Genomic DNA, 13,250 nt, shown 5'->3' on the forward strand with positions numbered 1-13,250 from the left:
TTTGGTAACCATCAGTTTGTAGCTACAAATCTGTTTCTTGGTTTGTCTCCCCCTTTTTCCTTTTTGCTCATTTGTTTTGTTACTTAAATTCCACCTACGAGTGAATGTGAAATCGTATGTATTTGTCTTTGACTTATTTCACTTAGCATAACACTATCTCCATCCATGTAGTTGCAAATGGCAAGCTTTCATTCTTTTTTATGACTGGGTAACATTCTATTGTATGTTATATGTATGTATATATCTTCTTTATTCATTCATTAATTGATGGGCACTTGGGCTGATTCCATATCATGGCTATGGCTATTGTAGATAATGCTGCTATAAACATTGGGGTGCATGTATCCCTTTGGATTAGTATTTTTGTATCCTTTGGGTAAATACCCAGCAGTGCAATTGTTGGATCATAGAATAGTTCTGTTTTTGTTTTTGAAGAACCTCAACAGTGTTTGCCACAGTGGTGTACCAGTTTGTGTTCCCACCAACAGTGCAAGAGGGTTCCTTTTTTCTCTCCTTGCCAACACCTGTTGTTTCTTATGTTTTTGATTGTAGCCATTCTGACAGGTGTGAGGTGATACTTCATTGTGGTTTTGATTTGCATTTTCCTGATGATGAATGATGTTGAGCATCTTTTCATGTGTCTGTTGGCCTTCTATATGCCTTCTTTAGAAAAATGTCTATTCGTGTCTTCTGCCCATTTTTCAATTGAATTTTTTTTTGGTTGAGTTTTATAAATTCCTTCTGTATTTTGGATACTAGCCCTTTATCAGATATGTAAGTCGCAAAAATCTCCCATTCTGTAGGTTGCCTTTTTGTTTTGTTGATTATTTGCTTTGATGTGCAAATGATTTTTATTTTGAGTTTGTGTCTTTGTTTCCCTTCCCTTGGGAGACATATCTAGAAGGAAGTTGCTTGGCTGATGTGAAAGAAGTTACTGCCTGTGCTTTTTTCTAGAATTTTTGTGGGTTCAGGTCTCACGGGTCTTTAATCCATTTTGAATTTATTTTTGTGTTTGTTGTAAAAAGATGGTCCATTTCATTCTTTTGCGTGTTGCTGTCCAGTTTTCCCAACACCATTGTTGAAGAGATTGTCTTCTTTCCACAGGATATTCTTTCTAGCTTTGTCAAAGATTATTTGGCCATATAATTATGAGTTCATTTCTGGATTTTCTTTTCTGTTCCTTTGGTCTATGTGCCCATTTTTGTGCCAACATCATACTGTTTTGATTACTACAGCTTTGTCATATAGCCTGATGTTGGAATTGTGGTGCCTGTCCAATCTTGAAAAAGAGATTGCTTTGGCCCCTTCTTTTGTGGTTCCATGCAAATTTTAGGATTGTTTGGTCTAGCTCTGTGAAAAATGTTGTTGGTATTTTGATAGGATTGTTTTGGGTACTATAGACATTTTAACAATATTTGTTCTTCCAGTCAATGACTGGAGGCCTATCAAGGCCTCTTTCCTGGAGTCTGTGAGCATGGATTGTCTTTCCATTCGTTTAACTTGTCTTCAGTTTCTTTCACTGATATTTTATAGTTCTCAGAGTATAGATCTTTCACCTCTTTGATTAGGTTTATTCCTAGATACCTTATTGGTTTTGGTGCAATTGTAAATGGAATAGTATCACAGAAACTTTTAGGCTCACACACAGTAGCTTAAGTTCTGTAAAAATTCATCTAAATATTGCTGTTTCCAGTGCTACACTTTACATCTTATCCCACAAGATTACCATCAGAAGACTTATCAGAAACTGCTGTTTTCAAGATACATTATGGTTAGGAGGATATTCTAGAAAGCCCATCCAAATAATAAATAATTTTGATATTATTGGTTCTTTATGGAAATGCATTTTGGCTCTCATCAGTCTGTTCCATTTGTTTTATGGAGTTGGTGTGTCAGTGGGATGGGAAAGTAGCTGGTTTCAAAGTCTTGAGTTTGGGCAGGCAACAGATAAAGGGACATGGGATAAAGAAGGAGGACATTTCCAATGGGAAACAATTGTCAATAGAAGCTGCCTCCATGACTACCTGTCCCACTTCAAAATTAAAGTTTACCTTCCTGTGTACTTCAGATGGAAGGGAGCTAAGGTTCTAGCCAAAATGCTGCATATTATTATCCATAAAAAAATGTCCCCAAATGCAAACAATAGAGCAGTGGTGCTTGCTAAACCTGCCACTCATTTCTAAATCTGTTTTCAGATTTTCCCAAGAACTAATTATAAGCATGTAGCTTCTAGAGTTTGACATTTTTCCTTTTCTGGCACTCATCTTAGCAGTGGTTTTGTGATCACATCTGTGAGTATTAATTTCCTGGAATAGAATTCAATTTTCACCTAGATTTTAAAATCATTTAAATTGAGTGGATGTTCTTTTACTGTCTTTGCGTCTTTACTGACTTAAAGTTCTCTTCTCCACATTGCTTAATCTGTCCTTTCTGGTTTGAGGATTGTGCTCTTTTTATGAAGAATATGGAAAGAAACAAAATGAAGATGGAACTGCATAGCCTTGCCTTCTTTTAGGGCTTAGCATTAAACAGGGTAAACAGTGGCTTTTCTTAATTTTCTCCTATTTCAAACTTAGCTTTTTTTCACCTTCAACATTTTCCACAAGCTTCAGATCATTATATATTCTGATTTTAGTCCTCAAGGATTACTCTTATTATATACAGGTAGGTTTTTTACTCCATCTTTTCTAAGCGTTCTTTTCAGCTCTAGTTCTATGTGATTCTTTTTGTTACAACTGATTTCTTTAGATTTCTCCCTAATCTCCTTATTACAATAATTTATTATTGCATAATCAGAAAGTCATATTTTAGCATCTTCCGTGGCTTATGAATCACTGACCCCTATAACTATGGGACCACTCTGAGGCATTTTTTTTTCCTTAGCCTTTTTTGGGAAAAGGTGTTTTCTCCCAAACCTGGAAGCAAATGTTCAGGGCTGTTCATTTAGGAAACATTAAATATTTGTTGAAGTCCAGGTTTGGTAAGTGTTCACTGTATATAAAGCAGATTAAATCAAGGCCTCTTTCCTGGAGGAGCTCATAGTCAGTAGAAAAAAAGCTAACATATAAGGATTTGCAATGCACTGTGGTAATTGCAGAAATAGCCAGGATGCCTGTCATCCAAGAGCCCAAGTTATTCTCGTTCCTTGCCTCTGTAAATCCTAAATTTATGCCACAAACTCTTAGAGTTTCTAGTATGTTCACAACAGCCAACCAGTTCTCTGTAGGTCAGAAGTCCAGAGTATATGTTTCCCTTCTTTTTTCAACCTTGGGAAAGAGAGATTGTCAGAATGTCAGTTTGATCAGGTTTATCTTCTAGCAAATTCAGACCTCCAGTTAGAACGCCCCATTTCTGTGCTCCCCTGGATGATGAGTTCCCTCGATTGTCCTTAGATTGCCTCAGTGTTTTGTTCATAGTGCTTAGTTTTGTGTTCACTGGAATGCTTCCTTTGCACTTCCAATTTCAGATTTTATAGATTTCTTATATTTGATTTTTGCCCCTCCTATCCTTTAGCTCTTTTTCTCTTACATTCTGGTTCAGGTTCCACCTAACCCAGTCTGTAATGCTTCTGAGATGATTTTATCTTTTGCATTAACTTTTAAGTGTACTTTTTCCTCATTCTCTATATAGCTTTATATATATAGACATCTTTCCGTAAGTATTTTTCCTTTTTTTTTTTTTAATCCTTCTAAGACAACATCTGGGTGTTTTCCTGGTTCTCAGTAGATAATCTGATTATCCCCTAGGACAGACTTATAGGAACATTCTAGAAGAAGAAGGCACACATTGTGCAAAACCCTATCCACTTATATTTTGAAATACTTCTGCTATATTTTAGATTGGCTGCTTCTGCTCTTCTCTGTTCTGCATGGAATGCCTGTGTCCTTGTCAATATCAGCTTCTCAAGTCACCATTTACTCTGTATGCAGGATGGCAGACTAGTTCATTTTCTTCTTTATGCCCACAGGACTTTGTTCATACTGAAAGAGCATTTAGTACCACCCAAGCATTCCTTATTTAATTTTGGTGCAGTGGATTTTTAAAAAGTGCACATACACTTCAAAGATGATTGAAAACGTCATTATAGTGGCTCCTTTCCCTCAGTTTACATGCAGAAAAGCCTTTTGGCCCCACAAACCTAGCTGATTCCTGCTTTCAGAAAGATTTGCATCTCTTTGGAAAGAATGATTTGGTTCATAGCATTATACAGATATGAATTAAACAGGCTTCTTAGGGGAAAGTGATTTTTCAGCTCTTCTCAAGTTGGATCTTTGATTCAGCAGTTATCTTAAGGCCCATCAAGTTTCTAAGACAGCACCATGCTGAAGGATATAGAAAATATGCCCTTACAGCCCCTGCAGTGGAGTTGAGAGGTGTGAGGAGGGGTGAACAGCAGCCATAGTGGGGTCACAACAGTTTGCTACCCAGTGAGTGTGGTTCAAGCCACAGGTGCAGTTCTAAAATGATCTAAGTGGCAGAGAAAAGACTTAAACTTTTGGAAGATTGAATAAAAACTAAGTAGAAGAGATCAGGAAAGCATTCTAGATAGGGAGAAAAGCACAAAGTAAAGGCAGAGTCCAGGAAACCCAGACCATATTTAGCTAACTCTCATGGCCTCTCTTTTCCTGTTTGTGTCATTTCTGTTTCCTTCTATTAATAACAATAAATTTGGTTGTTTTTTTTTATTAATACCTTTTCAAGTTCTTCTGTTCTCAGAATTTCTTTTCACTTGTGTTCTTAGGATTTTTCATTTAGTTTAATCTCTACTTTCAAGTCTATTAAATCCTTAAGATTTTGTGCCCCAGTAAATCTGCCCTGCAGTACTGGTCTGTCTGGATTTATAATAAGCATAATCCTAGAAATTTGAATGTCATTTTTTAAAAGTAGAATAACATTTTATCACAAACCTGAAAGAATTTGTTCACAAAATAGTCATTTTCCCTGCAAATTTTAGCTTATAAATTGAAATTATTTCTGTGGCTGACCTAAAAAGTATAGCATGCTGTTAAGATAAATCTGTCTGTCAAGTTCTGGTAGGAGAAATTTTGTATGCTCTTTAAAGTTTGGTTTAACACGTAAAGATAAGCATAGTTCATTTGTGTTTGAGTTGCTTCGAGATATGTTGTTGAAGTTGGAGAAGGTTGAGGATTTCTTAAAATCCTCAACTGATGGAGATGCACGCCATCCAAAACTGATAGGAAATCATATGTAACAGGATGATGTAGGGTGGGAAGGTGCTGCAGAGAGGGGCAGCAGAGCCTGAGATAAGATGACGGTGTGTCCTTCTAAAAATACACGAGTGCTTGAGAATTTAACTGGCAAGGAGTAACCATAATGGGAACTAAATTTCAAATGTACAGTTCCAAGAAAGATTTGTTTCACTAAGTAACCTAGCCACTGGAGGGAGCCTTTGAACTGTAAGGAACAGCAGTAAAGGAAAGGAAGATCAAAGCTTTTTGAGAAATAAGATCAGGTTGCCAATTGGGCTTTGAGGAGTAACCATGAGATGAGGCTTAAAAACTGAAGAGCAGAATAAACTTCTCTGGCATACTTGGGATTCTCGGTGACTTGCTGCCCAGTTGGGGGGGGCGGGGGCTTGACCACTCAGAGAAATTTAACTGGAAATTCGAGAGATCTCTGGCCATAGGGACTACAGTTAAGAATGGAGTAGCCTCAGGTGAGTATGTGGGCCAGTTGTCCCTAGCAAACATGAAAGTGGAGAAATTGGTGGGTTTGTGAATGTAGCTGTATTTAGCCGGCTGAATTCATAAGGCCCATGTGTTGATAGAGAAAACACCTTGCAGATGTAGTGCCAAAAAGAAGGTAAGAGGTCCCATTTCCAAGAGGAAACAGAAAATCCTGACCTGGTAATTAGAGAAAACAAATATTTGGGATGGCCTTTTGTTTTCAGGTTCCCGTTATGTGTGTTTTATCTCACCGTGTAGTTACTACAGATCTTCTGTCTTCATGCTTAGCAGCAGGTATTGTTGTCTGAATGCAGTCTTTACATGGCACCCTAGTATATGACGCAGATGAAAGCAGGGTGGGAGGAAGATGTGTTGTCCTAGGGCCCTGTCCCCTCAGCGGCTCCTGAGATGGTTTTGCAGCCTGAAACAAATTCAAAAATCAGTCTTTTCAGGTGAAGATTTTATGCAAACTGGAAACCAATGACAACTTATAAAGATCAGGTTTTCCCAGTTTTGGTTTCTGTAGCAGGGTTTTGCATTTCATAATGATTAACACATTGCAGTTAATCTGAGGAACAGAAAGGAGAGAAACCCACTCAGCCGCTGTAGTGCTATGTGTTCTTGCCTAAGCCCTTCATCTTTTCCTGCTTTATGATTTTCTGTGAAAGATCTGATGTCAGGATACACCTTAATTTTATCTTATAATACAGTTGACCCTTGAACAATGCAGGAGTTAGAGGCACCGAAAAGGGAAAATATGTTTAATATAAATATTAAAATATATTTTAAATGTTATATCTAATAGAAATGTTAAAACATACTTACCATAAATGTTAAAATATATTTAATAAAGCTGTTCAAACCCACATTGCGTCAAGGTCAACTATGGAGCCATTACGAATAAAAATGTCTTTCTCTATACATCCTGCTTTGTAGTTGGACTAGACTAGTGTTATGTAAAAATACCAAAAATCGTTTCAACCTGTTATGGATATTTGAAGCTCAGGGTGTCTATGCAGTAAGTAAAACTACTTCGTGAATGAATAATTGCTCCTGTTTACCCCGTAGACATTTCTGCACGTGTGCCTCCATGACCTCTCTCTTTACTAAACTTTATAGCATTTTATTAATCACATACAACCAGGTGACATTTATTCTGTTGCTCTTCCAGATTGTAGTTGTTGAACTTTTCTTGTATGTACATTGTCTCAATGTCTCAACTTTAAACTCCTTGCAACAAGAAGCAAAATTGAAGTTTTTTGTTCTCCTTGCATACTGTACACCTTCAGCAAATAGCTGCCTTGATTTTTATCTTGGCGGTCTTAACACATACGTTTTATAAGTTGTCAACTTGCTTAGTGTGTGGTGACCAATGTGTTACGGACTGGGTGTTAGGTAATCAGCAAGCTGGCCGAATTTTAAACAGAATGTCTTCTTTGTGGTATTCTGACCCAGGAAAACTGATAGTATACTGAGACTTCTTACACAATGGCATATGAGAATGTGATATCTGGCACCTTGAAGGTGTTTTAAATTTTATGTCCTTGAGTTCTATACTGAAAAATAAACCCACGACAAACAACTTGACCTGCTTTCCTGCCCTCAAATTATTTAGACCCAAAAATAGTGTTTTGTTGGACATACTTGAAAATCATAAATTAAAATTAGTTTTTTAACCTTATAAAACATTTAAATGTTATTAGCAATCCTTTAAAAATACACAGTTCTGAGTATGTTATACTACAATTAATACATTAAAAATCAAACAGTATCATTTCTAATATAAAATATGTTCAGAAACTTGATTTTCATTGTGCTCTGCTTATAGAAAGTGTAAGATGCTTTCCCATATCGTATTTGTCTTTGCAATATTCTGGTGGTGAGAAGGCTTATTATTATTTATGTCGACTCGATAGTCCCTTTGTGAAGATGCTGGATGTTATCCCTTCATGCCCCAGGAGAGTGTTTGTACAGAGCCAGTTTCTGGCAAGTGAGGAGTCCCCTGCCTTGGCTTTTTGGAAAGTTTACTGTCTATTCAGTATTGAGTACTGATAAACAACTGTTAGGCATTTATCAAGTAATAAATGGGCTTCGGATTGCTTTCCCTTCTCTCATTTTGTTCCTACAAGAGAGTAAGGCAGATGTTACTCCTGCTTATGAAATAGGGCCCTGGGATATTAAGAGACTTACTTATATGCCTTTGGCTGTATTACTTACCAGTGTAGAGCTGACTTACACAGTCCATCTGCAATTTTCAGCCCAGTATTTTTTCCATTAGACCTACTGACTCGTACATTCTGAGTTGCACCCCACTGTGAAGTCCTGTATCAAGAAAGGGAAATGAAGTTGCATCAAGTTGAGTTCAGTGGTCAAAGTTCTGGTACTATTTTAAAGAAACTGAGTGGAGACTGCAGAGTTCCTATATATCCCCTACCCATGCACAAATGTCTTTTGATTTTGTTGCAATATTAACTTTCAAATAAACTTTATATAAATGCAAATATTATGTTAATGCAAAATTAGGGATTCCTTAGTTCCAGTTCTCACTAAATGTAAAGCAAAAGTGAGGAGAACGTTGGTATTACTGAGTTACGGGGTATTTTCTTTTTCTCGATTCAGTGGAAAAGAGGGATTCAAATCATCTGCATAGGCTTCTTATTGATTTTGGCTACCTAGTTCAAGAGTATTAATCTTCTTCAGAATTTTCCCATGTAGTTATACATCATCTTTTTATGTCGGGGATTTATTTCCTTCCTGGGAAGCTTTCCTTGTTTAGAGTTCAGTTTCTGGTTAATTGAAAACCATTTTAAGTTATTCTTTCTGTCTGACAGTTGGACTACTTTAAAGGTTAGAATGTGGCACAGCCACCAAAACTTCCTGGAGTAGAGGGTATTTCAGAACTTTGTTGGTGTGATCTTGTTAGTGCCTCGTGCACTTAGAGCCAGAGTGAAAATGATGATTGCTTTGTTGATTTAGAAATCCCCCTCCCCAACCCCTGACTTGGCTTCAGAGCCCAGTTTGTTTCTTCAGCCCAACTATTTCTCTGTCCTGCTAATCATGGGCAGTGGACATACCATAATGTTGCTGTGCTTCTTTTTTGCCTCTTTTTAGTCATGGGTCTTATCTGACACATTAAAAAAAAAAATCAGTTGATAGTCTGTACGGTGTAGATCAAGAGAGAGAGCTAGGTGTTTTTTTTTTAAAAAAAAAAAAAAAAAAAAAAAAAAACAGGGTCTGGGTTGAAGTCCTTACTATACCAGTTCTGGAATCTTGAGCAAGTTATTCAGGAGTGTATTTCCCTTACCTGTCAAATGAAGATGATTCTCCCCTCCTCTGCCTACCCCACAATGTGAGGTCAGATGAGATAATAATTGACTACAGGTGAGCCTCAAGAACTGTACAGCTCAGTGCAGATGTAAGTAGGATGCAGACAAAAGGAGGAGCAGACAAAAGGAGGAGCCTTAGGAAACTGCATTGATCATGCAAGGAAAGTAGGTTCGAAGAATTCATTCTCCCTTATCTTGACTTGTCTGTATGGTGTAGATGGCCTCTTCTTCATCTTAGTAATTCAGGGATGACTTTTTTGGATTGGGTTGCAGCGGAGTTTTTTGTAGGTTTTTTGTTTTTTGTGGGTTTTTTTTGTCTTTTTATAAATAAGGTCAGTTGGGTAAGTGCTGCACTTGCTGAAATGTGATACCATTTGGCATAGAATAGTAACTGGTGCAGAGCAAAATAATAAAAAGAAAATTCTGAATTCTCCAAATAGCATAGACTGCCTGATAAAATACCACCACCTTCATCATCATCATCATCATCATCATCATCATGTGGTGATTGCTAATCAGTTCTCTATGGTCTTCTCAAAAACCCCAGTTAATAGTTTGACCTACATTCCTATTTCCAATAAAACAGTTACCCTAGTAGCTATGCTTCACGGTTTTGCCTCCAACCACTTATTTACAATATGTGGATTCTGGATGCTAGTAGGTCAAGTTAGTTTAGCCACAATTTATAAAAAGCCTTTTTTACATTGATAGTGCCTTACCATGTAAGACCACTATTCATAAAAAGAACCAGAGAACTAACTATAGGACTCCAGGACTTGAGTTTTAAAGGATCAGTAGCACTGCTGGAAGAGAATAGGCCGACTGTGCTGGAAATAATCCCATCTGAAAGGTAGCTTAGCCCCTGCCTCCTCAGCTTTCATGACTAACGGAAAAGAATACTCCTTTCAAATTCAAAAGTCTATTCATTCCTGCCTTCTCCTCTGAAATGCATTACCAGTTTTATCATCAGGAAGAACTTGATTATTTTTCCTTTCCTATTGGCTTATGTTTATTCTTCCTAAAATGACTTTTCTTCCATTTAACGGGCTCAGAAATGAGTTCCTGTATTGAGCTTTGCAGGCTTGATAGCGTAAATCAGCTCAACTGGCTAAATGCCTCGCTGACTGAAACTTCCTAATGTAGCTGGAACTCAGTTGTGCTCTTGAGCGTGGAGTCTTTAAAGTGGATTATTGATTTACCAGCGCAAGACGGTGAAGTGTCTCTAAGGAAGGACAAGACGCTCCCTCTCCTGATCCTTGAGCAAGTCTTTCCTTGCTGATTTCAGGGGCTCTGAGCTATGAGCAAAATCCTAACCATGTTTATCTCGCTAGGACAACACATCCTAAATGCTCAGTAAAGAAAGAATAATTCTTCTCCCACTTAACCACTAAAGAACAACATATGTTTCTAACGTCAGCTTTTTATTTTTTTTTTTTTTATCTTTCATTTTTTTGTTGGTAAATCTCCCAGACAACAGCAGTTCTGTAGAGAGTTTAAATATGAAGGAATGGCAGGACGGGCTAAGGGCACTTCTACCCAACATTAACATCAACTTTGGTGGACTGCCCAATTCTTCCTCCCCCTCCAACGCCAACCACAGTGCACCAACGTCCAACCCTGCCACCACCGACAGCCTGAGTTGGGACAGCCCTGGCAGCTGGACAGACCCAGCCATCATCACAGGTAACTTTCTCCCTCCTTCAGCTCCACTGACTGCCATCCATTTGGTTTTTAGCACCAATTAAATAAAAACAGAGGTCTCTTCAGCATAAGCTTCTCTTCACAAAGCCGCAAGCGTGGGGTGGCTGGCTTCGCTTTCTGGGGTCGTGCAGTCTCGGCTGTCGGCCTAGTTGTAGAACAAGGCACTTGGCGCCTAGGTTGGTTCTTGGGTGTGAGTAGGTGCTCATGTCTGGCAGCATGTGTGTATTTTTCAGGTCTCAAAGTACAAAAGGATCTGACTTATCCTTTTAAAGGAACATACTCCACTTTTTAAAATAAAGCTCTCTATTATAAGGCTCTCTTGTTTACGTATCCCTGTCAGAGAAGGAGAAGCGCAGCTGGGGAATGACGGTGTCCAACTCTGGGGACTCGGTTTTGCCGCTCTGCCTCTGTGACAGTGGGGGACGGTGTCTATATAGTTGAAGAGGAGGCACGGGTTTCTGGCACAATGAATCGTCCGTGGAAGGGGGGAGGATCAAAAAGAACATGATATTCAAAAGGTCTTGTTTGGAAGGAATCTAAGACTCTAATTTTTCTCTTTCTGGATAAATGAATCACCTTAAAAATTCTGTTTGTTGGATTTCTGGTTCTTTCTGCACAAACTCACCATTTTCCCTTTTGTTTTCTTTTCTCTCCACAGGTATTCCAGCAACTTCAGGAAACAGTTTAGACTCTCTTCAAGATGACAATCCTCCACACTGGCTAAAATCCCTTCAGGCCCTCACAGAGATGGACGGCCCCAGTGCTGCTCCATCACAGACCCACCACAGCGCCCCCTTCAGCACACAGATCCCTCTGCACAGAGCCAGTTGGAATCCCTACCCTCCTCCTTCAAATCCTTCCAGCTTTCACTCCCCACCCCCAGGCTTTCAGACAGCCTTCAGACCCCCCAGCAAAACCCCCACAGATTTACTACAGAGTTCCACACTGGACCGCCATTAGGGAAAGAGGAGAAACCATTAGAAAATGCAGGATTTGTCCCACCCTGTTTTCTCCCTCTTGGCCCATCCACAGCTCCCTTCTCATCTCTTATGTTCTGAAGAATCCAGTTCCTGATCAATTTTTTTTCTCCCCACCCCCAGATGCAATGCGATCACAGGGTCATTACCATCTTTTTTTGTTTTTATTGTAAAAGTTTCTGTTGATCCAGCATTTGAGTGACACTGTTGAATGTTTCCTAAAAATGCCTTTTTTTAAGGAGGGGAAAAAAAAATCAAAGGGCAGTCTCAATATTTAGAAAATTACCGTCTGTCTGTTGCGCATAATAATGACATAATCTGCTTAGCAGAAAATGACGATTAATCTTTAGGAAAGGTCAAGTAAGTGCATTATCAACTGCAGAAATTTGAAAACCAGGTTAATTGAAATGCGATTGCTAAGTGCACGGGGGGAAAGCAGTGGTCCTGGCATCCATTTTGTATTCAACTTATCGCTATTGCAGGGAAAAATGCTTTTCATTTAATTTAATTTCTAAATCTTTCGGCAAGTTGATGGAGAGGACTCGATTGTATCGTTAAGCAAGAGAAGTTATTGGAAGTTGACAGAAAGACAAATTGATCTGTAGTAGTAACTGGCCTATTGCTAAAGAGTTTATAAGGAGGGGAGAAGTGATTTTTTTTTTTTTAAAGGAGAAAAAAATTTTTGGCTTTAGATTCAAAGTAAATCCAGACGTTTTAAAGAAAAAAAGTATTCACAGATTTAATACCTCTGCATAACATAAGAGCTGAAATAGAAATGATTTCTTCAGTCTTTCTCCTCTGTCAGAATCTTTTTTTCTTTTACCTTAAATTCACCTGACTGTGCACTCTGAGATAGCACTGTTCTGGGGCCATCTGATCACCATCAGGAGCAAATCTCTGACCTCCTTGCCTGCAGCTTTTACTTAACCCTGTAGTTTCTGGACGTTTGTGCAGTATTGAAAAGACAGGAGAAAAGAAAACAGAAACCTGGTTATAACCTGACGCTAAAACTAAAAACAAGGAAATGTACCTCTTCAGAATTAAAACTAAAATCTTAAATAAAACAGAAAACTTGATGATGACCCTTGGGTTGTTCTTGTTTTTGTTTTTCCATTTTGTGGTATGTGAGTTTGAAACATTTTGGACAGCTGTCATCAGATATTTCCGTCGATTTTACATGTTCAACACCAGGAAAAATGGTACAGAAGAAGAAATGAGGAAAAGAATTCGTCTTATTGTCAGTCTTTGCCATCTTTGAAGATCAACCCATCTTGTCCTCAAGAGTTCTCTTCCTGCAACTTTTGATAGAAGATACCTCCTCCCTTCCCAGCTGAAAAGCCTCACGGGCCAGAAAGGAGCAGATGAGCTATTGGTGTGCTGAGATGTTGGTTGGCTTGGGAGGCCTGGTGAGAATAGCCAGTGTGCCATGCAAGTAGCAGTACCTTGTGTGAGTGCCGTGCTGGGAAAGAGATCGGGAGACCATAATGTCTCTTGATGTAGACCTCCGGCAGACAAATCTATGGCCAGCCCATTCTAGGGAATACCTGACAATGGAAAGA

General features: G+C 38.6%; 1 protein-coding gene across 12 annotated transcripts in view; it reads left to right on the top strand.

Moving 5' to 3' along the window:
* CNOT4 (CCR4-NOT transcription complex subunit 4) overlaps positions 1 to 12,773 on the top strand; it is a 142,296-nt gene extending 129,523 nt beyond the window's left edge. For 6 of the 12 annotated variants that reach the window (XM_025984503.2, XM_025984500.2, XM_025984501.2 and 3 more), the window contains 2 exons: positions 10,484 to 10,696; positions 11,373 to 12,773. In XM_025984503.2, the coding sequence (XP_025840288.1) occupies positions 10,484 to 10,696; positions 11,373 to 11,674 (515 nt within the window). In that variant the 3' untranslated portion in view covers positions 11,675 to 12,773. The remainder of the gene's footprint in view (positions 1 to 10,483; positions 10,697 to 11,372) is intronic. The other 6 variants (XM_025984505.2, XM_025984504.2, XM_072762974.1 and 3 more) reach the window with 1 other exon arrangement.
* The last annotated feature ends 477 nt before the right edge of the window (positions 12,774 to 13,250 follow it).

The sequence above is a fragment of the Vulpes vulpes genome, chromosome 7, assembly GCF_048418805.1.
Source record: "Vulpes vulpes isolate BD-2025 chromosome 7, VulVul3, whole genome shotgun sequence".
Classification (NCBI taxonomy): Eukaryota; Metazoa; Chordata; class Mammalia; order Carnivora; family Canidae; genus Vulpes; species Vulpes vulpes.